Raw genomic sequence first — 24893 nt, forward strand, 5'->3', positions numbered from 1 at the left:
ACTAACTTTGCTTTCTTATAACTAACATACTTTTAAACACATTTAAAGGGAATCAATGTTTCTGCTCCTCAGATCAATCTTCTCTCGAGGTCCGTCCTGCAGGTAAGGATTTCAGTGCCTCAAAAATTCTCCAGCTGCATAACTGGGATTTGTTACTGTCCTGCTCTTCTTAAACAAGTTACACAATCAATCAAATTTTATTTGTATAGCCCATTTTCACAAATCACAATTTGTCTCGTAGGGCTCAACAAGGTGCAACATCCTCCGTCCTTAACAAGACTAAGAAAAAAAACTAACAAAAACCCCTTTTTAACGATGGAAAAAACGTAGAAACCTCGGAGAGCCACATGTGAGGATCCCTCTCCCAGGACGGACAGAAGTGCAATAGTTGTGCATGTAACTGAACACTTAAAAAAATATATATATATTTACAACATTGATTAGAAGAAACAGTTTGTAATATAGTGGAAAGTGTGTCATGATTAAAGGATTGGTACATAAGAAAAATATCTGATAGAGATGAAGGGAGCAGCAATGAGAAATGAATTGAGGAGTTACTGTCAGTAATAGAGACTGAATGTAAAAATCGACATATACAGAAAAATTATTTCTTGGTCGTTAGTTGAACGAACTTGAAATAACTACTGCAATTGGTAGCACGAGATGAATTAAGTTGTCAAATTAAAATGAAGTTATATTTACACAGTTTATAACTTTAGATTTAAAGAACTGAACTTAGTTTTATTTTTTTTAAGATGTTAATTTGATTTTTTCAGTGTGGTATCCCACTAAACATACTTCTAATACCATCCTATATGAATGTTTTTATAAAAATTATTGAGACATGTTATTTTTTAACCTTTCTATTCTGTTCAGTTATTTTCACACTTAGATGAAAAACATACTGCCAATGAATTGTTGGCAGAAATCCCTGGTAACAAAACTTTATATATGAAATGAAGTCTGGAATGAATTTATTCACCATGTTTAAAATGGTGGTCACTCAAAAGCAAGGTACTCATGAACTAGCTCTGCCTCCTTATTAATATTACATAAATAATAAGTGACAATGTTTGACCATGCTTTTTTCTGGCTGGTTTATGGATGATGAGTCTGTCTACTTCTGTGGTTTAAAGTCACCTCGCCACATTTAGTCAGATTGGATGTTCGAAGGTCAGAAAGAATGTGCAAGTGGAGGTGAGGGAGAGGGGGTTGAGGTTACTGTTGGCGTCCAAGGGAAGGGATTTGTTGTAAACTTGTGGCTTAATGTTTTTGTCTGCTCCTGTCGGGTGTCAGATCTGAGCTTGAGGACCTGTTCCGACATCGAAACGCACTAGATGAAGACAGAGGCAAGAATAAAAACCAAGCAGGGTGACTGATATTAGTCTGACTGTAATCACATTATCTCTGTTAGATACAGCAGCAGAAAATGTGGTTATTTAGGTGTGTCACAAGATCACATAATTACAGGCAGTAAAATTCTATATCTTAATGGTTTCCAGTACTTAAATGTCTACGTATAGCAGCTACAATTCAGCAGTTAGAGTTATACATGCAAGCACAGACCTGTTGTTTCCTTCAGTGCAGAAATCTGTAGCTGACGTCAACAGTCTGTAAATGACTGCACAGCCTGACTGTAGCACACTGTCACAATACAAACAGTACACACAAGATAAGAAATATTGAAGCCAGAAATAAATTCAATCTGAGATATGATTTTTAAAGGGGCTGTTGCTTTTGGCTGCCTGAGACCTTGAAACTTGGAAATACATGCAACTGTAAATCTCTAAAATGGAGAGGATCATAGTAGACTGTGTTGCTGACGAACCAGTAATCATGGATGTAACATTTTTATATTCCATATTCTGTGGAGAAATGTGCAGGATATACAATGCATGTCTGTTTCAAATGGTTTTGACTAACTTATTCATATAAAAACTTAACGGTGAAATTTGACCAGAAAGACAAACCCTTGTCTTTTCTTTACCTTTTGGTGAGTAAGAGGCTCAGCTCGATGGGCAGCATGAGGAAGGTCAGCAGATACAAAACCAACTTGACCGGAAGGAACTCTGTGAGCTGAGACCATGGACCGACACCACCAGGACTCTCCCTGCAGACCTCACACAGGCCTAACACACACACACACACACACACACACACACACACACACACACACACACACACACACACACACACACACACACACACACACACACACACACACACACACACACACACACACGAATTCATACAAGATAATTAAAAAATGCTGTTGTACATTTACTGAGGTTCACAGATTTTTTTGAGAGTAACTGAAATTTCCAACACCACAAGAACCCTATTGTGCTCAGTGAAATACGCCTTGTACACATGGACAGTATTTTATCACAGATAAGGTCCAGAATGATAACATGTCTTAAAGTAAAAATTACTTCACATCGTTTAATTTAACTGAAAGAACAAGTTGTCTCAGATTTGATCTAAAAAAACAATTTTGAGATGAAATAAGTTTTAGTTACCTCCGACAATGTTTTCACCCCTGTCTGTTTCTTTGTTGGTTTGTTTGTTTGTTTGTTTGTTTGTTAGCAGCATTACACAAACTATTGGATGGATTACCAAGAAAGTGGAAGGATGTGGTATTGGTCAGAGAAGAACCCATTCAATTTTTGTCTGGATTTTGACCAGGGATTGGATCCAGCATTTTTTTAATTACTTTAACATTTTTAACATAATGAGAGAGGATGTTTTTAAACATTTTTCGTATTCCCAGGAAATGATACATGGATCTTGATGAAAAACAATCTGGCATATTTAGGGAACTGAATTTAAGGGACTGTGGGGCCTTGATGAAGGTATGCACTCTACTGTATGTTTTTTAGTAACTGAAGGCTATCTTTTCATTATGTTGCCCAAGGTATCCTGGCAGGTGAAGGATCAAACCGGCCACCCAAGTCTAATATGTGTCATTTACTTTTCTTGATATCATCCGGGAGGTTCTCTATGACTTTCTGGTCAAGCCAGTGATCCTCCTCTGCTGCAGGATTCAACCCGTTAAGATGAATCTTCTCGGACTCGTCCCCTTGAGCCAATTTCTTCCACAACTCACAACAAGTAGGTTTGACCGTGTCCATGTCTGACACCAAACTGGAGGGAAGACATTGTGTCCCGAGCAGATCTGTAAGAGACAGCTGATTAGGATCATGTTGTATTTGTTACTATGTGTGTGATGAAAGTGACGAGTAGATCTCACCTTTTTCTCTCAAGAAACGAAGAGCATCCATGTAGCCGTTGTGACAGATCTCTGCCAGTTTCTGTCAAGAACAAACGTTAGTGATGAACAAATGTTTGCTATTCTTTTGCAGCAGAGAACTTCTTAATGCTTTCAAAAGGAACCATGTATGTAAACCAACCTCTAGTCTAGGAGGTAGGAAGGATGTACAGATGCGGTGCACGTTGCCAGTGTTGACCTGGATGCTGACGTTGCCGTAGTGCACATCGAAGAAGTTGAAAGTACCCTCCCTGGGGCAGATGTCGCTCTCGCCAGAGAACGGGGCCACGGTGATGGTGTTTCTGTTCTCGAACAGGGGCATGTTGTTGCTCAGGGCTCCGTCCATGTAGTACTGAGAGGAGAGGGAGCAGATGAACTTGACTATCTCAGGTGACCAGACACACCCAAAGCTTGAAAAGAATATATGATTTTCACTCAGCTTTAAAATAACACAGATCAGCTTAAAGCAAACTAAATGTCCTGTTTTGTATATAGTGTCTTTAGATTTCCAGTCAGGGACAGTAAAGGTCATATATACTCAATAACAGATCACTACTAAATTATTAATTCACACAGAGAATATGGTATTGAATTCAATTATTTCTTAATTTATACATTTATATATAGCCTGTCCTATGTACACTGCGTGCGCAGGATATGTATAGCCCCTCTGATGCTTTTCATTTCACAACAGTGACAAACAATGTTGAGGCTTTCAATCACTATTGTTACCTGGTGGACACCAAAGAGTCAGGGAAACCGCCATGGTGCTCAATTCACATGCATAGATAGTGGAGGCTGTGATAAGGGGAGTCAAGGAGGGAGGTTCAGGGGATCGTCCAGGTTCACAGCGGTAGAACCATAGAGGGTCGAACTCAGCCCTTACAATGCATTTTTACTTGAGAATTGATGCCACCAAAAAAGAACAACATACCTCACAAAAAGGGCACTGATTTAGCCAGGGGCCAAAATTGTGGTTGCTTGAGCACCACCTGGTGTCCATTTGTGCATGTGCCTGCTTCCAGCTCTTTGGTTCTGAGTCGCACCAAATATTTGTGTGAATTAAAATTATGACAACTAAAAAATGTATCTTTGTATAGTCAATCATAGCGTGTTTCAAGCATTTCCCAGTAAAACCCCAGGGTTGTATGATGATCAAGTCAACAAACACATTGATCTCACAATAACAATGTTCTGTATGCAACACGTGCTGCCGGAGTATTTACCTCTTTTTTCCGTTCTCTAAGGGGAAAATATCCCCTGGTTTTTTTACTTGACGTCTATTCATAGAATGCGAACATTTCATTGCTGTTTTTAAGTAAAGAACACTGTTGTGTAACCATTTAGCTAATCCTAAAGAATCTGTCAGCTGACGTTTTGAGGGACAATACAGGAACATGCAGTGGAATGAAACGAGTAAAAAGTGTATCTACTCACCACTCCACGGAATGAAGGTGGAGTAAAACCACAGTAAACAGGGAAAAAGCAGCTGCACATGAGAACCTACAAAGAGAGACAGTGCAGGTCAAAACATCAGAACTGAAGAACATCTGAGACATTTTTGCTGATAGAGAATGAGAGCAGATGTTGGTAAACCAAACCAGTGTTTTTCTCTGCTCCATTGCACCTGAATGAGCTCTTCTCTGCTCTCGAACTCTGACACCAAAACGTTCTTCCCATCAGCCAGTCGGGTGAGGGACACGCAGAGCTTCCCTGAGGCCCGACGGTGAGCGTCCTCTGGGAGTTTCTCCATCAGGGACTCCTGTACCCTCCGCAGCAGACTGAAGGTCGGGTGGAAAACGCCCAGTGTTTGTTGCCTGGCCTCTTTCGCCATCGACAACACATGGACACAGAACTGTTCTGTGGAGGAAAATGTGGCAAAGTCTCAGTCTGAGGAGTGATTGTGTTGAATGGAGAGAAGAAATCAGAGAAAGCAGAAAAGATCAGAGTTTAAAAAGATACATCTTTTAGGAGAGATACAGAAAACAAGCAATTGATGCGTGTATTTTTATCGAAAGCTTCGTTTTGATGTTGACAGCACTTTTATGATTTTGTTTTTATTGTTTTATTGTATCTGTTCTTATCTTTTTATTTTTTGTATTTGTTAGTACGGGTTACTGACCTTTAAAAAATAAGAAATAGCTACAAAGCATTGTCGGAGCGTGCAGCAAAATATCAGGCACTATACGACCTCCCTAAACCACACAAGGTCAGGTCCCTGAAGAAGGCCTGGTCGATTCTGGCTGATCCCAGTCACCCCCTGTTTTTTGAGTTCACACTGCTTCTGTCAGGCCACGGATATTTCTTACCTAGATGCAGGACAAACAGACGTAGGAACTCATTTGTCCCTGCTGTCACTAGCCCTTTAAGTACTCTAACATGAGTGTATCAAGTATTTATTGTGTATTTTATGTTTTTATGTTTTATTTATGTCCACTGGTTGCGTGATTGTTCTGCTGGCTGTACAACAAATTGCCCCTCGGGGACAATAAAGATACCTAGACCTAGATCAAGAAGAGAAGAAGAGTACAGCGATGTAGTGGTTAGATAAACATGAGAGGGAGGGTAAAGTTGTATTTGTAATTTTTGTTTGATTATAGTGTTAGGACATGGTTCGAACTAACTAAACTGACTATCCAAGAAAGATTAGTAATTCATCAAATTCAGCAATATCTTTTTCTTTTTAATTCCGTTGCTATTTCTATGTATTGAAGATTGAGACACAGAATCCCGACTCAATGGCAGAAGCTGCAATAAACGCACTGGGGCATTTGATCTGATATTGCTGTGAGTCCATTTTATTATTTCAACTTCAAATTTAAAGCTGTAGCTACATTAATACCATGAACGCTGTACAGAATATATTTTGTATTTTCCCCTTTGTGTGATGTTATTTTGTGTTCGTTATGATATTATTGTGTGTGTTCAGTCAGTGAATGGAAGAGGGGAGATGGGTGTTTGTCCCAAGTTGGCCTCCTTTGACCCCAATGTGACATCTGGACTTTGGCCTCACTATTGCAAAGACTCTGTGTGTGTGTGTGTGTGTGTGTGTATGTCAATGAACCTGCCAAATACAAGTATCTATCACATCACTTGCTCTCAGATAACATGTCCTTGACCGTTCTCTATCACCTCTATGAACCTCAATTACTACAGAAGGAAGAACTTGTAGAGAGCGTACGTCATGGATACTGTAAGTGGGAAAAAAACAAGATTTACCTCCTCTATACATTTGATATATCTTAAATGTAGCCATACTGTCACTATAAACTCTAAAGACACATCTCTTCCGACTACACCTTGGTTAAGAAGATGATGCCTAATAAACTAACGTCAACTCTGGTGTTTATATATAATAAAAAAAAATCTGTTTAGTGGCACTTATATGTAGCACTTGTAGTTTGGCCTTTTTGAAGCAAATTGTACTTACTTGCTTCTTGCTGTTCTGGGTTTGTACCCTCATGGTTGAATGCACTTATAGTAAGTCGCTTTGGATAAAAGCGTCAGCTAAATGAAATGTAATGTAACGAATTAAAAGCTAAGGAATATACTAATTACTTACTTGGTGTCCGATTTATTTTATAAATGTGTTTGAAATGTGTGAGCTCTGGTGGGAAATGACTTGATGGTTTTTATTAGACATACAATATTTGTTATCAGCCAGTTTCTACCTGAAAGATCATAATAGCAGCAATCCTCATTCGACACAAACAGACGCTGGATCCTTCACATTGCACGACGAGCTGGGACTGGGACTCACCGATAGGAATCCCAACAGTCAGGGCTGCAGCGACGAGACAACCAGACGAAGCTCCGCCGATTTTAGAAGCACCATGAATCAGCCATGGAACCCGCTCCAGGATACAGCTGGAGGCTCCCAGGTGGTAAACACTCCTGAAGCCACAACCTGCGAACGAGATGTTCCACTCCTCATCCCAGCTGAGCATGTTCTCCGAGGCTTCCATTCACATAACCAGGCAGATGGATTGGAACGTCACCAGTGCATCTCATAATGCCGCATGCTGTTTGATCAGCCTGGAGTTCAGCTGGTGCATTTGGTTTCACACATGTTATCTGTTGTCTTATCTGCACTCCATTCAGAGGGGAAGTGGGCAGAGTGTCAGTAGGCTACGGCACGGGGGGTTGCGCAATTTACTAAACTCGGCCGTGACATGTTTCAAAATAGTAATCAAGCTGGAATAACGGCACAAACACACGTACTGGTTACAGTCAGGGCAGCTGCAGGACATGTGATATAGTGTTCATAAGTTCATAAGCTCCTAAGTCATAAGTTATTTAACACAGCAGCACGGGGGGGGGCAAAGAGGGGCTCAACAACATGCCCAGCTCCTGATTGGCTACTCATTAGCACACCGACGTGGTCTCAAACTGGAATTAAACAGATTCTTTTAACTTTGAAGCCTGTTGACGATTGGTGACTCATTTTACAGTGAGTTATTATCAATTGATCGTGCTACTGCTTGTTTTATATGATATGACTCTTTGCAAATACAGATCAAATGATCAAAAATAAATCAAATAAATTAAATTAATTTCAATATTTCTGATTGCAGGTAGGTTGCATTTTCATCAGCAGGATTACGTAAAAATTATTCAATCGATTTCCATCAAACTTGGAAAGATTTGTTATGGGTCAGGGAAGAAGTCATCAAATATTGATGCTGATCCGAATCAGGGGGCGGATCCAGTCATTTTCTTTAACATTGACAGGGGTTTTTCCACATTTTCATTGATTTATCAAAGAATATTTCATGGATCATGATGAAAAAAAACCTGACATGTTAAGTAGACTGATATTTATGAGTGTGTGTAATTTGGTGCAGATCCCCAAAAGAATCTGCATCTAGTGAATTTAAATGTGGTTTCATGAGGGGTCTGTTAAGCCTCGGCCATTCTAGTTGTAAATCTTGCAATTGTTTAGCTTCCTTTTAATTCCTTGTGTCTTAGATATTGGAATGCCATGAGCCTGATCGAATCCATATCCATTTTTTTTTGTGTACTGTATCTGATGTTCTCGTCAATAATGACACAATGGTACCCAGGACATGTTTGGATTTATTTATTCAACGATTTCGCATTCTTTTCTTACAGTGCAACATCAAACTTATTTACTTGAATGCAGAAAAGGACAAAGAATCTTCTGTTTTCCTACAGTTTGAAGTTTGCGCAAATGCAACATTTTGGATCCACCCCACAGTTCTGCCCAGTCCCCAGCATCCACCTGCACTTTGAAGCGACTCTGCTGTGCCTTCCCACTAATGTGTGGGGGGTGGGGTCAGGGGCATGTGGGCCGCCTCACTGTGTGAACCAATGAAACCAAGGCACAGAGACATCATCTTTATATTACATACCCGTCATTGTCGTCCACCCTGTCCTTCCAAGCTTGTTTGTGCATGTTCTCAGCCATGCTATAGAACCAGGGCACATCTGGGATCCAATCCACCAGTCGGAAGGATTCATTCAAGTATCAGATTAACATTTAACAATTATTTCGCAAAAAAAACTGTAAATACAAAAAATAAAAAAACCTTAAGTGGAGGAAATAAATGGAAATAAGTACAACATTTCCCTGAGAAAAATAATGCAGCAGAAATACAAGGTATCACGAAATGGAAATACTCAAGCAAATTATGTGTCAATTGGTTAAACTAGAGCAGCTGTAAACCTGCCTGTTTGGAATGGGTTGTTTGTTTGGCCTTGCAGCTTCTTTCTGTCACAGTCAAAGTGACCTGCAGTAATTGAGCCACACAAACTAAAGACCAACTGCGGGGACTCAGTCCACAGAACCTTAGAGCTGCACCACCTCTGCTGCACAAAGAGCAGTTCACCTGTTGTTCACACACGGTTGTCGTGATCAACAACATCACTTAAGTTGATGAGTCCCACTGCCGCTACAGAGCGCTGGTCGCCTGTGCATTAAAAGGTGTATTAATATTGAATGTATCACGTGTCCAAATCACAGCAGATTTTACCCTGCGCTTCCTTGTGCCCTGAACAATAAACATTTCAAGTGTTAAGCTGATAAGATGAACAATTCTCGAGATAAAAGAGCCACAGAATTAGTAGATTCCAGAACAAAAATCCCCGGGGTCTGGTTGTCTGGCTTTCGACAACAAACACAGGATTCCTAATTGACTGCATGCTTTTTAGAAAGTGTTGAGTCGTGTTGATACAACAGGTTAAAAGAGTTTAAGAACAATGTGAGGTTCTCACCTCTGGGCTAGAGAGCTAAATACAAGCAGGACACATTTGGCTTTACTGCATTATATCTACTGAACAGGCACAGCAGCTCAGATCATTGTTTTCCTTATGTCTGATTTTTTTTCTCCCCCAAATAAAGAGGGTCATCCCTCACTTTACTACCCTTACCTCTTCTGATGTTAACCGGGAGCTTCTATATGAGGTGTGGATCCAGCCAGAAGTGCTCCACCTGAGGACGTCTCAGTCCATTCTGTCGCATCTGTCTGCTCCTTCACCAACTCCCAACAAGCAAGGAGCTTGTGTTTTCTATTGCATTTGTTAGTTAGTTAGCATGGTCACGCAAGAGCTGCACCCCCGATTTTGATAAGATTTTGTTGAGGGGTGGGGAGTGTCACAAGCAAGAACCCATTACATTCATGTTTAAGGAACTGATATTTATGAATGTGTCCAAATACAAATCTGGATGTAATGAATTTAGATGGGGTTTCATAAGGGCACCGTTTGGACTTGGCTTATGTATTCGGTCAACTGAGTGAAATTCTAGTTAGTAATTAAGACAGTGAAATGTCTCTTGACTTCAGATGAATTCAACCAGAATAAAAGTCTCAGCTTGGCTCCCAAACTGTCAAACTTACCTGAATAAGCTTCTCTCTGCTGTCAAACTCTGACACTAGTGCATTCTTCCCATCAGGCACTCTGGTCAGGGACACGCAGTCTCCCAGAGGCTCCAACATGGGCGTCCTCTGGAAGGCTTCCCTGCAGAGAGTCCTGCACCACCTGCAGCAGGGTGAAGGCTATGGGTGCAGGGGCCAGAGTTTGTGCTTCCTGGCCTCTTTATCCATACACATCAAATCTGCACAGCATTTCTCTGCACAGAGAATTTAGATACGTGATTAGATGACTGTAATATCATAAAAACAAAAGTAATGCTGAAAAGGACTTTTTGTAATTGGCCATCTTGTGTTACTTAGACCAGTTTGTTTCTGTTCTTTTTCACTGTAAAGTTATGTGTACAGCTCACCGTCTGTAGTTCCTTCATAATGAGTTTTTTCGCTTGCTCTTTGTGGGAACTTTCTCTATAGTTTGAGGTCTCGATCTCACCATGTAAAGATCCTTGAGGTGGTGTATGTTGTGATTTGGTGCTTTACAAATAAATTGAATTTATTGAATGGAACTCATTAAAATGTTTCAAAATAAGATGCACCAGTTCCACAGCTCAAATGATCAGCAGGGACTGATGAGGAGAACAGGGGCAGTGATATCTTGGAAGAAACAGGAGGGAAATGCAGTTTTAAATCAATATGGCATTGACCGAATTATAGAACAAAATGCAGTAACTTGTACTAAATCTTGAGAACTGCTCCTTGGCACCTGGCACATTTGTTCATTTCAGTGTGGGAGATTATTTGACTGAAGTGTGGTGTGACTTGCCTAGAGGAGTTCCAATAGCCAGAGCAGCAGCCATCAGAGCCCGAGGAAGAGCCATAGATTTTAGATGAGTCCTGTACGAAGCTGCTGGCACCGACCTAATAAATTCCCATGAAGCCGCAGCATGCGAAGGAGACGCTCCTCCACTCATTCAGCAAATCAAACATCCTCTCAGGTGGACCCCTGTTTGTGTACTGGAGAAACTGGCTCCTCTAAATATCAACCTTTCACTGGGTGGGCTGCTTTCCTATTGGCTGGAAGAGGTCACATGACTAGAGCGCGTGACGATACGATCGGAAGGTAGTAACCAACTTTTGTGAGTCTCAAGTATTTCTCAGTTGAGTTGCAACCACTTGCAGAGAACTTTACGCGTAGTTTGTGAAAAATGAGTATTCCCGTAGTGGACTTCGGTGCGTGCGGCCTGGATGAGCGAGGTGTTCAGAACGAGCAGCTGCACAGTTTGGCCGAAGAGCTGAAAGCTGCCTTTACGGAAGTTGGTTTTGTGTTCCTGAGGAACACCGGGATCACGGACGAGGAGGTGAGAGCAGCGCAGATGATCCTTTAGTTTACAGGATCGTGCGTAAAAGTAAACCTGGAGTGTGCGTCTCTTCTCCTGATGTGTGTGTGGACAGGTGCACCGTGTTATGCGCGTTTCCAGGGATTTCTTCCTGCAGCCGGATGAGGTGAAGCGGCCCTTCAGCAGGAAAACCTTCGCCAACAATCCCAACCACGGCTGGGTGTCTCTGGAGGCTGAGAGGTGGGATTCACTACAGGGAGCGCACACTTCTTATCTGCTCCATCGGGCTGTCTTTGTTTTAACTGACCCAACTGCTTTTTTCAGGTTGAATCCACGTCGACCTGGGGACCTGAAGGAGGCATTCAATACATCCTCACTCCACCCTGACATAGTAATAACGTTTCCCCTATCAAAGATGACTTTTGTCCATGTTATGTAACAGACCTACTGCATCATGATCGATCAAAGAAGATTGCCCTTTGAATCAGCCGTGGGGTCAAAGTACAAGCCATTGCAAAGTTAGGCAAAGTTCTGTCCTACTTTTTCTTTTGAATCCATCATTATTATCAGCTGATATTAAGTATTGGCAAGAAATTGCTTTGTAAAAATAAATGTATTAAAGATACATTTGAGGTTATTTAGAAACAGTGGCCCCATAAAATGTGCACTGTTAAGTTAACTGATATCTACTGTATAGTTTATACTTGGAAAATCGAAGTTGGTCAGGCACTAATGAACGTCCTGCCTCTGCTGTAGAAATGGCCGACATCAGATGCTGTGGTGGACTTCCAGGAGATCCAGACGTCTTTCTTCCAGCGCTGCAAGGAGCTGAGCCTGCGGGTGATGCGGGTGATGGCCCACGGTCTAGGTCTGGACCAAGAGGTGTTCCTGGGTGCACACAGTTTAATAGGAAGTATGTCACTGCTCTCACTGTATAAGAGTATCACAAAGACAGTGAGTCCAGCTCAGGAGAGATTTGCTCAAGGGCACGTTGGTGATGGCTAAGAAGGAAGGATTTTCCTCACTTTAAACAAATGTAACTGAAGTAACACTCACCAGTAGATGACTGACAACGTGCTCTATCTCCCAGTGGCATAGATGTTGAGCTCACTATAAACTCTCCTAATATTTAGATGCCAGTAAACCTGATCATGTCTCCTGTAGCTGATGAGAACGGCACGACGCTGCGGTCTCTGTACTACCCACCAGTGAACAGTGAGAAAGCCAAGGAGGGTCAGCTGCGGTGTGGAGAGCATTCTGACTACGGCACCATCACACTGCTGTTTCAGAGCTCTGAGGGTCTGCAGGTCATCATACTCACATCTCCCCCTCTCTGGATGCTATGCAACGTTTAAAAAACAAATGTTCCTCCTTTACTACGAGCTACTTAAGGATATCTTTTTCACTTCTTGTGTTGTCACGTTAAATCATACAACACAACTTGCTATTTTACTTAGAATCTTACATTTCTTGCATTAAACCAAATCAAAACTCATCTTCCAGAGCTACTGCCAGAGAGGACTGTAAGATACCATATAGAAAATGTACCTTTGAATCTGCCTTTTTCTATTGAGCAGCACTCAGTTTCTTTCTTTAGTTTTTTTTGTTGTTGGGAGAAATCTCACGCACTGCACTTTAATCCTCAGGTACGTAAGCGTTCAGGTGAATTCATCTGTGCTCCCTGCGTCCCTGGAACCGTCCTCATCAACATCGCTGACCTGATGCAGCGCTGGACCAGCGACCAGTTCGTCTCTGTGGTGAGTTTCTAGACATTTCTGCACAGTTTGGTTTGAGTTCTAGAAACAGGTTTGAAGAGATCTAACCTTTTCTTTTTGTCATGAATAAGCAAAAGCAAAAGTAAAATCATAAATTGCACCACTATTTAGACAGTATTTAAAGGGGTAGAAAATTCACTCATTATCTACTCACCACTATGCCGATTGAGGGGGGGTGAAGTGTTTAGGTGTTGCAGCAAGATCTACATTAACCCCTATAATCTCAAATCTCTATAATCAAATTATATAGACGTTCATGCATGTTTTATTATATATGGACGGTCATCCGTGTTTTGAAGTAAACAATTAAGTAATATTATAATATTTTGTATAGTTGGTATGTTAGTTTTTAATATGAAAGACAGCTATAAGAAATGTTGTCATACTTTTTACTTGAATATTATAAAACTATTTTGTATGCAGTTACTAATAAGAAATACCAATACAAATTGACAACTACAATGTGTATATAATGTGTATGTATGTGTGTATGTGTTTTATATGTAATATAATGTATTTCATTTGCTCCTTGCTGCACAGCTCCACAGAGTTTTACTGCCCCCTGCTGGAGACTCCAGCACACGTCAGTCCCTGGCTTTCTTCGTCCAGCCTGACGATGAGGCTGTGATCTCCTGCTGCGACGGTTCCAACAAATATCCTCCAGTTCAGGCAGGAGAATACCTCAGTGAGCGTTTCAGTAACTCGTATGGGCGAAGCTAAACCACTGTCCATGAATTCTGTGTGCGTGCGTGCGTGCGTGCGTGCGTGCGTGCGTGCGTGCGCGTGCATTAAAGAGAGACAACCCTCCAAACTGCAGGCTCATTCACTTTATTGTCCACATTCAAAACCTCAAATAAATAAATAAAACTTGAGGTAAACTGGGCTCTAAAGATGTTGGGAGGCAGATAGATTTGAGACAGAAATAAACTTGCACTTCAAAGGATCCGTCTTTGTGTCCTGATTATATCTCTTATCTGTTGCATCTCTCCTAAAATGTGACTGTTTTGAAATCTGTTTTTGACCATGTGACTCTTGGATTAAACTTCCAAGCTAAGTTTCATTAACAGTGATGTAGAGAAGACTTAAATTATTCCATTTTGAAAAATGACACAGATTCGTACACATGCACTCACAAGCACTGACAAAAGCTCACTGTAAACAACCAATTCAGAACTCACATACTCACTCTAAAACCAGCACAATCACAGTAATTTAAATATATAATATATGTAACTTCATCTGTAAAATAAATATGTACTTCAATCATCTGGTCCAAGGGGGAAAATATAGAAAATACAAGTGAAGTAGTTTTTCTGCTTTCTATACATGTAAGAGTTCCATTGCTAGTGCGAAAAATACTTAAAAGAAAACAATGTTTGATGATCTGTGTGTAATTGTTGCAGTCTTATTAAAGTCTCATAAAATAGTAAAGAGATTTTGGAGGTCAAGATCATTTAAAATTTTGTTAAACACGATTGTGAACACATTTCACTTAGTTTGAAATGAAACCTTATTACCAATGTAATAATTAAGAGGTAAAGCTTTAAGTTTAAGTCTTTAAGAAAAATGTAACTTGTAGGAAAATGGGTTGAAGTGCTGTTTCCATATGGAAAATGAAAACTCTTCATGACCATGTCATTCATTTGCCAGTAGTTCTACATGAACTCTGTGGTGACATACATAAAACATAAATTTATTTCTGAAATACTAAGCTCACTTCACCTGAAAAAAAAAAGTGTGTTTTTGTCTTAGAGACAGTAGCAGAGACAATAAACTACAGTGTAAACTAAACAAAACATTCACTTATCAGGGCCTCCTCCCTTATACTCCCCATGGAGAACAGAGTCCTAGTTGTGACAAAACATCAATACGACAAAAACAAAAGAGTTGATTGTGAACACAGACAAATGGACAAGCTTCACATTTCAAGTCGAATCCACCAACAAGAGGAATAATGACGTAATTGACAGAATTTAAGGCCTAAAATCAGACTTTCTCACATGCTCTTAATGTGTCGGCATGTTTTTGTCCAGTGGTGTTTTGAAAATTCTAAATAGAAAACAGAAAATTGAAATGATTTCAGAGTAAACACGCACACACACTCACACTCACACACACGGTCAGTGGCATCCCTGCAGCTTGCAGAGTGGTGAGACCTGCTAAGAGTGTCCTGGCACTGGTACATCTTGCTGCTGGTGACCAGGGGGCAGTGGCTGATTGTTTCCTGGTATAACTGGTGCTGCGTCACCTTCACCTGCAGGAGAGTCACAATGGCCCAACTTGAATACATTTACATAACAAGAATGGAACTCAGAGAGCACATAACTGCACCAAGGCCTAACATTCCCCTAAGGAAAATTCGTGTAAATTCACTAGATCCAGATTTTTATTTGGATCTGCACCCAATTGCACACACTCATAAATATAAGTCCTCTAACCATGCCTGCTTTTTCATCAAGATCCATGAAATATACACAGAACAATTAAATGACAATTTTGAAGAATGCCTTATCTCGCAATGTTAAAGTTGCGTAGAGTGTGTAGAATTTGTAGAATTGTGTAGAGTGTGTAGAATTTAGTGTCATAAAGGGGTGAAGTTGCATGTGGCAGCTGAATACCCCTCACCCCTCCCCCTCCAAACATGAAAGAGAACCTGTTGTAACCTTCAGTTTTCATAAAAACTCAAAGGGTGTTTAGTTTGTCGAGTCTGTGCTACTACAAGAAACATGGCAGCCTCCATAGAGAGGACCCCCATGTAAAAATAAAGTATTTCAATATAAAGGGCTCATTCTAGGGTAAATAAAACAACAATTTGTATAATTTAGATGAAACACACTCGTGAAAACATCACTAGGATTATTTTATATTCAATTTCTGTCAATAGATCCCTTTCAACTAAATCTTACACACGGGACCTTTAAAGAAAGTGAAAAGAAATTCCTAGATCTGCCCCCTGATCCAAATCTGCATAATATATTTCATGGGTTCTTCCCTGACCCCCAACACCACATCCTCCCGCCAAGTTTTGTGATCATCCGTCCGGTAGTTTTTGTCTAATCATGCTAATTAACATATGACAGACGTAACCTCCTTGGGGGAGGTGATCATGAGTCTGATGATGACAGGCCACAACCTTCAAGTTAGAGAAGTGGCTTTAGACGTTAGACTCATTGAAATGTCATACTTACGTTTGACCTCAGCGTTTGTGCTCTGGGCCTTTATTCTATCCATTTCTTCAACTGCCTGAGGAGAGAGAGAAGGAGAGAAAATGTGAGAGAATCACAAAATAAGTGGGAACCTCTGCTCTGTATGTATATATGCTACTGTATGCAAATATCAAAATATATATATTAGTTCGTATACTGTGCCTGCACTACAGTGCATAGTAAACAGAATACAGTATTGTGTGGGTGCATCTCATCAGCACTGTTACGAGGAAGTAAATATGTCATATGCAAACAAACCATGCATATCATGAATTAGAACTATGTGTTACACTCTGGTTATTGAGTGCAGACTACTAAAATCCTGATTGTGTTTCATCTATATAATATTTTTATTGGTTTTTTTTTTTAGTCTACCTGCTGTAGACCCAACTTCTGAGCATTAAGCTCTTCCTGTTTCCTTTCGAGCTCCTCCCTCTGTGTCTGCAGCTCGGTCGACTTCTTGTTGATGTCATTCTTCTCGTTGGTCAGCTGCTGCTCATACTCCCTCAGCTCCTCCTCTGTGTATAAGGGGTTATTATCTAAAGTCTGTGCAGGCAGGAGCAGGGTGGAGGGCAGGGAATGGTCAGATGTTATGAATAGAATGAAAGAATAAGATGAAATTCAGATCAAGAAACACAAAAATCATCTTTCCAACTGTCCTGTATTAACAGAAGAAGAAAAGAGTTCTTACCTCCCACTCGTCTTTTTCGCGAAACTCCTCCTTCTGAGTGGCCGCCATGAACTCGCTCATTGACACGAGTCTGTCTTTATCGGTGTCCACCTGAACATCAACACAGGTATCGTCAGTGCCAACTCTATTTTCCACTGCTGTTGCTGTTTAGCATGACCCATTTTCCCCATTTTCCACCAGCTTTACCAGTCCCTGATTCAGGATTGGTTGGATGGATCATGTGTTTTTCCAGTGGAGTTTTTTAAATGACAAATTCAGTGGGGGTGCTATAACTTAATATTCTCTAGTCATTTAGAACATGATCAATCTAAAAACAGTACAGCACTTTTAATAAAACACAGAGGGGCAAGCCCTTTACTGTGCTGTATGTTTTGATATTGAAATGTGTTAAATAGTCAGAAATTCCAATAAAAAAAAAGTCAAACTGACGTCACTCGAGCAATATCAATTGTGGGCATGAACATGCCTGGTTCATCCATCCATCCATTATTTATACCACTTATCCTTTGAGGGCTGTAGGGGGAGCTGGAGCCAATCCCAGGGTACCAAGCTACGCCGACATGTGGAGAACATGCAAACTCCACACAGAAAGACCCCGGCTAAGCTGGAATTTGAATCTGTGTGAGGTGCTTATCACCATGCAGCATGACTGAACACAACCCCACACATCTGCTCTGTTACTGTGGCAGCTCACTTCGTTCATAACGTGCTCTCTCATGCGAAGTCTCTCCTCCTCCATCTGAACCATATCGTCTTCTTCATTTTCAGAGTTGTACACCTTTTCAAGCTTGAAGACACAAACACAGAGAAATTTAATCTAAAAGGCTTCTTCGTTTACATATGACCTTATCCTAAATCATGCAGAACAAGGGCAGTTAGACATAAATACACAAGCATATTGTAAATACCTCTTTAGTGAAGAGAGCTTCAAGCTCAGTCTCATCTAAGAAGCCGTCTCCATTACTGTCTGCAACACAAAACAAATGACTGGAATGAACAGGTCATTTCATTCATACATAGTTTCATTAACGAGTTGGTTGTATTATATTAATGTTATTAATCTTATGGCTTAGTGGTACTGATATGTGTCAATAGACTATTTCTGAACAGATGTTCTTGGCAAATATGGCATCTGTGGTTACCATGGAGTTTGAAAAAAGTCTTGGGTTCAAAGTCTTGTGGGTCCAAACCGTCGCCCTCCTGCCACACCTCCTTCAGCTGGTCTTCACTGCCCTGCACACACACACACACACACACACACACACACACACACACACACACACACACACACACACACACACACACACACACACACACACACACACACACACACACACACACACACACACACACACACACACACACACACACACACAGGTTGTCTGAATACTGCCGTTCAGTTGTCCACATAATTCTTCCATCTAATAACTTAGATTAGAACCAAAGATCATGAAAGAAATAACTGAGGCTTCTGCTGCTTGAGTAAAGGAGTTTCAGCTCTCTGGTGCCTTTTCTAATGAGCGTAACTCCAGCAGGAGACTTACTGGATGATTCACTTTGGGATGGTCAGCGTGTTTCTTCTTCATCTCCTCATAATGCTGCTCTTCCTTCTTGCGGTCATCCTCACTCAAGTTCTTCAGATGTTCCCTCTTCTCATGCTCCTTCATCATCTCATATCTCTTGAAGTCATCGTGACGGTCCTTGTCAAAGTTCTCCAGGTCTTTGGTCGCCTACAAATGAAAACAAAAAAGGGAGAATTCATACCTTGATGGAACTTTATTCTTTCCTCCTGGAACTGATTCATTCTGTCCCAACACAGGAGGTGCGATCAGAGCAGCTCTATGGATGATGAAGCCCACTGCTTGGCATTTAGAATGATTTTTTTATTTCATAGCTCAGCAAGGGCTCCAGGCAAAATCAATCTACGACCTGCTCTTCATGTTTACCTCCTACCGTCTAATGGCTGCTGATCAGGTACTAATACATCTTCCGTCAGCAGTTACTCCTGGGTAGTAAAACTGAGAGAAAGGACCACAGAGTTTGTATTCCAACAAATGATTTGTTGGCACAGTGGTGGATTGGTTTGTTGACATGGAATCTAAAACCAGCTGCTTGGTGTTGTAGGGCTGAAGTATGGCAAATTACAAATGCATCCTGACTATTGACCCATTCGCAAACACATTGATTCAATACATATATGTGCAGCACTTTCTGTAGGCATTTTGGGGTTGAGTGACTTCAGCACCCAGAATAAAGGAGCCCGTGATTGAGCAAACTGTCTGGTTTGTGACTGGCCTGCTCTACCTCCTGAGCCACAGCCACCTGTCTTTAATAGTTCAAATACACAAGTCATTGTCCTAAAATGTACCAAAATGCCAAAGTTCAGTCTACACCTGACTAATTCTTATAGGGAGTTAAACACACACCCTGCAGGTACTCCCATGAAATACATTACAGTGTCAAGTGAAAGCCTTTATCAACTAAGCAAACCCTCAGTATTGTTTGCATTTTACCAAGCAGTCCCCAAGGCATAAAGACGCTACACGAAATGAAACCCATGCAGATTAAAGTCCTGACTTTAACACTTCTGTGTAAAGCAAAGAGTCATGCAAACCCAGTGAGCTGGCTTCCCCTTTGTGTTTTTTTTTCAATCCAGTCTCTTAAAACCAGTGAATGTACCTCTGGTGAGCTTGTCCTCTCCAACAAAGGACATAAAGCTAAGAATACCTAACATGCTGACGTGTGAACACTCCCAAGAATCACGTCATGTTTGAAACCTGGAATTCTCTATAGGCTCATTCATTCTAATTTTAGCAAAGAAAAAGGTGCTCTTCACTGAGATTACTGTGATTATACGTAAGTCCTGTGATGCAGTTTCATATTAGAAACAGCTCTACAGTACCCGCAAAATGTGGTCGCTACAAACACGGGATGAAAAGTAGGAAAAATCTCCCAACAAAGTGTAGAAATGTAACTATGAGATACGCAACTAGTATGTATGCTAATGATGTGTGTGTCTGTCATGTGTATGTGTGGGAGGCCGACAAATGTAGCGAACAGTGTTCAGGAGTTGTTCCCTCTCTAACTGTACCGATTTGATGAGGCGGTCCAGGTCGTCCACCTCAAACGTGTCTGGGTTCATGTGGTTGAGGTGCTCAAACTGTTTGAGCAGGGCCTGGTGGTTCATTGTACGACCTGCAAGGGAGAGAATAATGAATTAATTATTATTATCATTATTTATTTATTGACCTTTAAAGTCAATGTAGGTGGGTAGGGTGGTAGGTGGATGGACTTCTTTTTATCCCGAAGTGGGACATTTCTGTATTAAAGAAGCAAGGTATTTTTGTGCATAACTGCTAGTTTACAGGTGATTAATATAATATAATATAATATAATATAATATAATATAATATAATATAATATAATATAATATAATTAATATAATATAATATAATATACATAATATAATATAAAACATTTGTGTCATTCACTAAACTGACTTAGTAATTCCCATGTGTTGTCCTAAGACATTATGTGCTTCAGCAGTTCTTCTGTGCACTGGCACACTGGTGCTACCGGCTTTGTTTACTCAAGCTTCATTTCAAATAGACTCTGGGAAAGAGCTCAGTCTAAGTAAGTAGTTGCAAATGTGTTTTTACGCATGATCGAATTGATACAACACTATCTCTAAAATGTTTTCACACATCCTGTCCAAGTTGCCTTTGTCTTGCCGTGATGTCTCTGACCATTATGTTTTTTTTTAATTGTCGACTTTTGTTCTTTAACTACGCTTTTAGCAATATTTGTGGGTCCTTCATCTTATTTCATTTTAACGTGTCATTCAGCAGTTGGAGAGACTACAAGTCACCGTGAGTTGAGGTAGTCGGAGTATTGCACCATGTTCTTGTGTCTCAAGAGCCTGATCCTACATCTGACAGTGCCGCAGCCGCACACTCTGTGTTAGAAAGCATCTTGTAAAGTGTCAAGAAGCACAAGTTTGCTAGTGTCACATTACACCGGAATTGGCCTCTCTTCATTGGCTACCCATTAAATTCCGGGTTGGTTTTAAAATTGTATTGTAATCGAACTGTTGCATCTTCATACTCCAAACCCTGAACACTGAGGTCAGCCAACCTGATACTTCTGGGCATCCAGAGTTCTATAGGCTTAACAGAAGCCTTTACAGTGGCTGTGTCTAGTCTCTGGAACAGTTTACCTGTTCATATCAGAGTCGCTCAGACCCAAAACACATTTAAATCACTGCTTGAGACCCACTTCTCTGTAGCTTTCAGAGTTTGAGGCCTCCATCTCATCTCTCATTGTGCAATATTTTAATTTGCAATTATTGACGATGTTTAACATTTTATTGCTTTTGTATTTTCTATTTATTCTCTGTTTTGATATACATTTTAATATCAATTTATTTAAATTTTAAGCATGTTCAGTACTTTGGTCGATGGTGGTTGTTTTAATCTATAAACAAACTTTTGCTTGACTTGATGTCCGCAGTATATGGAGGATCACTCACCATTCTCCCCCTGGACGTCATGTTTGGCTTTGATAAGCATCCGCAGCCTGTTCATCTCCTCCCTCTTCAGCTCGTCCAGCTTGGTCCGAAAATTGTGGTGGACAAAGTACAGCTCTCGGGAAAGTTTGCCTTGCTGTGGGCGCAAAATCAACACGCCACAGCTCAATACAAACATGCTCTTGCCACAGGCTTGCAAATAAACAAGGGGATGTTTTTAGTGAGTGTGCAGACGTTTACCTTGATGTCATCCATGTTGGCATTTTTAAGCTTTTCTTTAAAGTGGGGGTCTTTCTCCAGGTACTCAATGACCTCTCTGAGGTAGCGGTCATAGTGTAGCCCGGTCTCCTGAGGCATGAACCAAACCACACAGTGTTTGTTGTCAGAGGACTAAAATGTACATTTAACTTGTTAATACCTAACTTGACATGGGCATTATTGATATACATTATTGATTATTTATATGCAGTGACATTGTAAATTTTTTAGGGGGGCCAACTCATTCCTGATATTGCTGTTGTTTGTTTTGAGCAAACAACAAATTATGCTGTAATTTGCTAGGATTTAAAAGAGATGTCCCTGTGTGTGACACTGTATTTATGACTCACAGCACTCTGTGGCGGCTCCAGTTCCTCCGCGTCACGCTTCTCTTTGGACTTGTCCACACTGATAGGCACTGACTGGATACACAGCCACAAACTCAGCAGAACCAGCCCACAGCGGGCAAATGCTTTGCTGCTCACCATCTGGTTACATACATTTAATAAGAAACAGAAAAATGAAACAGGAGTTAATTTAGTATGAAATTACATTAATTACACTAAAATTGCCTAATAAGGTAGAAGAAATAAGGCTTGTGTGTCCAGTGTCTCACCCATACGTTTGTCGTTGCCATAGCCAACACCGTTTATTTCTCAAGTATTGCAAAAGGTGCACAAGCCACAACTTGTTCAGGCACCATGTGAGATGAGCTTATGCAATTTTGGCTTTATCTGAAAAGCATCTATTTATTCTTATATTTTGAATTCCACTTATAATCTATGTATTTTTATTCTATTCTATTATTCCACTGTACTGTGATCTTGGAGCAAGCTGGCACAATAATTTATTTTGGGATTAATACATTTGATCTTATTTTATCCTGTCTCTCTGTGCAGCACACGTGTTAGGTGGACGAACAAACAGCAAGATTACTTTCAAACAACCCCTCTGTCTGAGACCTGTAACTCACAAGCACATACACAGGCTGGTGGTGCCATGTAAATAACAAGTTGTTTCAGGTTTCTAATTCCTAATCCCATAGAGGTAGAAAAAGCTACAAAATAAGCCTTTTCGTTTCCTGGTAAACGTCAACAATAAACAGAGTCCATGTGAAGTTAGAAGTAAAGCGACACGTACTTTGAGCTTGTGAGCTGAATCTCCACCGGGTGTAGTTTGTTTACAGCTGTCATGTAGCGGCTCTTATAATACATCCATGTCCACCACTAATACAAGTCTGCTGTGGCCACAACCTACAAGGGGGGTGATGTTCACCATGGCAACGGCCCGCCTCCGCAGCCTCTCATTGGGCAGAAGAAGGTGCACGTGCTCAGTACGACAGTCGCGTTGAGAGCTGATTGGCCGCTGGGCCCGTTAATCACAGCGTGTCAGAGCGTAATCTGCTCGTCTCCATGTTAAGGTGCGTTGAGCCAAACCGTACGTGGCGCTCAGTCTACCTCCCGCGAGGGCGGAGTTAGTGCCTGAGAGCAACACTAATGTGCTACGCGACAGCACGTGGCTACGAATAATAAATCATTAAGCCTGTTAGTACCGTTAATGTTATTCCCGGAAAAATGGAGGCTGCACCTTTTCTAAAAAAGAACACAAACAGTCTAAAAAGCCAAATAAAAATAAAAAAGTGTATTCAGTCTCATTGGTTGCATCATTACAGAGTTTCCATTTACAATGTGTACAAGATAAACTCAGTTGTCAGTTTGTAAGATACACTTGACTAAAACTAAGGGCATCTAATACAAAATTCCAAATCCTCGATGTTTTGAAGAGGTGCTGATTCTTCATTTTGGAGGATGCAGTGTGTGGCGCTAACAGCACTTCAATTGTATTCAAAATGTACAGTGTATTATTAAAAATAGAATATATGTTGCTGTGTGGAATATGTTCTGACACTGAAATGTGTACTTATGTACCTTATTAAACAAAAAGGCCCCTCACAGATATAGACTGTTCCTTGTAATTCACACTGATGCATTCAGTTTTTATGTTTTTACATTTTAATGTAAGTAGTAATGTAACAAGCAGCTGATACCTCCCTTTGAATACTGGTTTTAACAGACGACATCACATCATCCCCATCCTTGCTTCTCCCAATTGGCTCCCTGTCCGTTTTAGAATTGATTTGAAGATTTTAATTGACATCTTTAAAGCACGCCGGGCCCTGGCCCCAAGCTACATCACAGAAACGTTGACCTCTTATGTGCCTGTTTGCAGCCTTAGATCCTCAGGTGGAGCCCTGCTGGCTGTTCCAAAGACTAGGCTGAAAACTAAATGTGACCAGGCTTTTGCCATCAGGGGCCCTGATGGCAAATGACGTCAATGTTGATGTCTGGCCTTCCTGTCCCATTGCTTCCTTCCGATTGTTATTTCTCTTGAATTTGCCTTTTGCTTCGTTGTAAAAGTCCTTTGTAAACTCTGTTTTTAAAGGTGCTAGATAAATAAAGTTGATTATTATTTGAAATGAAGTACAGTAAAAGTATGTAAGTATCTTAAAACTGTATTTTACTACAGTACTTAAGTAAATGTATTTAGCAGCAATTACACTGCAGCCACTTGGTAGGCCTACTAGATGTACAAAATAGTAAAACGCATTTGAAATTTGTATGAACGTTGCTGTGATTGTGTATACCTTAACACACATAACTGTGTTTATGTTTTGTGCATTGATTGTGTTTAATGTTGTTGTGTAATTATTTTCATTTATTGTCGAGTGTTGTGTATTTTGAAAGCCTATCTTGAGAATGGCATACTGGTTCAGGCTCCAGATTTGATACTGGTATGTGGCAATAGTAATAAATAAGTTTGTACTTTAACTTGTTTGTACATTGTTTTGTATCATTAATCTGAATCTGGAACATAATTAAAGCAATCAATTAAATGTAAATACAAATTGAAATGTTGTGGAGTAGAAGAGTAAAGCCCTAGAAACACTCAAGTAAATGTGCAAGCCATGCAAGAATGCACTTGGGTAAAGTATTGGCTACTTTC

General features: G+C 40.5%; 3 protein-coding genes and 1 pseudogene across 3 annotated transcripts; 1 reads left to right on the forward strand and 3 right to left on the reverse strand.

Moving 5' to 3' along the window:
- Positions 1-957: 957 nt before the first annotated feature.
- LOC118109338 (patatin-like phospholipase domain-containing protein 2) lies at positions 958-7500 on the reverse strand. The gene is made up of 9 exons (XM_035156386.1): positions 7029-7500; positions 4896-5128; positions 4706-4771; positions 3411-3620; positions 3251-3311; positions 2972-3175; positions 1988-2129; positions 1567-1644; positions 958-1333 (listed from the first exon to the last, which is right to left on the reverse strand). Exons 1-9 carry the CDS (start codon positions 7231-7233, stop codon positions 1264-1266), a joined length of 1269 nt encoding a protein of 422 aa, XP_035012277.1. The 5' UTR covers positions 7234-7500; the 3' UTR covers positions 958-1263.
- An 833-nt stretch (positions 7501-8333) lies between these two features.
- Positions 8334-11267, reverse strand: LOC118109341 (annotated as a pseudogene).
- Positions 11182-14153, forward strand: si:dkey-10o6.2 (uncharacterized protein LOC100124608 homolog). The gene is made up of 7 exons (XM_035156388.2): positions 11182-11456; positions 11551-11675; positions 11760-11826; positions 12192-12348; positions 12600-12742; positions 13082-13192; positions 13751-14153. Exons 1-7 carry the CDS (start codon positions 11304-11306, stop codon positions 13928-13930), a joined length of 936 nt encoding a protein of 311 aa, XP_035012279.1. The 5' UTR covers positions 11182-11303; the 3' UTR covers positions 13931-14153.
- Positions 14023-23160, reverse strand: LOC118109337 (nucleobindin-2). Its single transcript, XM_035156385.2, has 13 exons — positions 23031-23160; positions 22241-22378; positions 21873-21980; positions 21636-21768; positions 20199-20302; positions 18652-18837; positions 18250-18340; positions 18016-18074; positions 17802-17894; positions 17108-17197; positions 16792-16962; positions 16399-16453; positions 14023-15464 (listed from the first exon to the last, which is right to left on the reverse strand). The coding sequence occupies exons 2-13, from the start codon at positions 22376-22378 to the stop codon at positions 15370-15372; spliced, it is 1323 nt and encodes a 440-aa protein (XP_035012276.1). The 5' UTR covers positions 23031-23160; the 3' UTR covers positions 14023-15369.
- Between the last annotated feature and the right edge of the window lie 1733 nt (positions 23161-24893).

Source organism: Hippoglossus stenolepis, chromosome 5 (genome assembly GCF_022539355.2).
Source record: "Hippoglossus stenolepis isolate QCI-W04-F060 chromosome 5, HSTE1.2, whole genome shotgun sequence".
Taxonomy (NCBI): Eukaryota; Metazoa; Chordata; class Actinopteri; order Pleuronectiformes; family Pleuronectidae; genus Hippoglossus; species Hippoglossus stenolepis.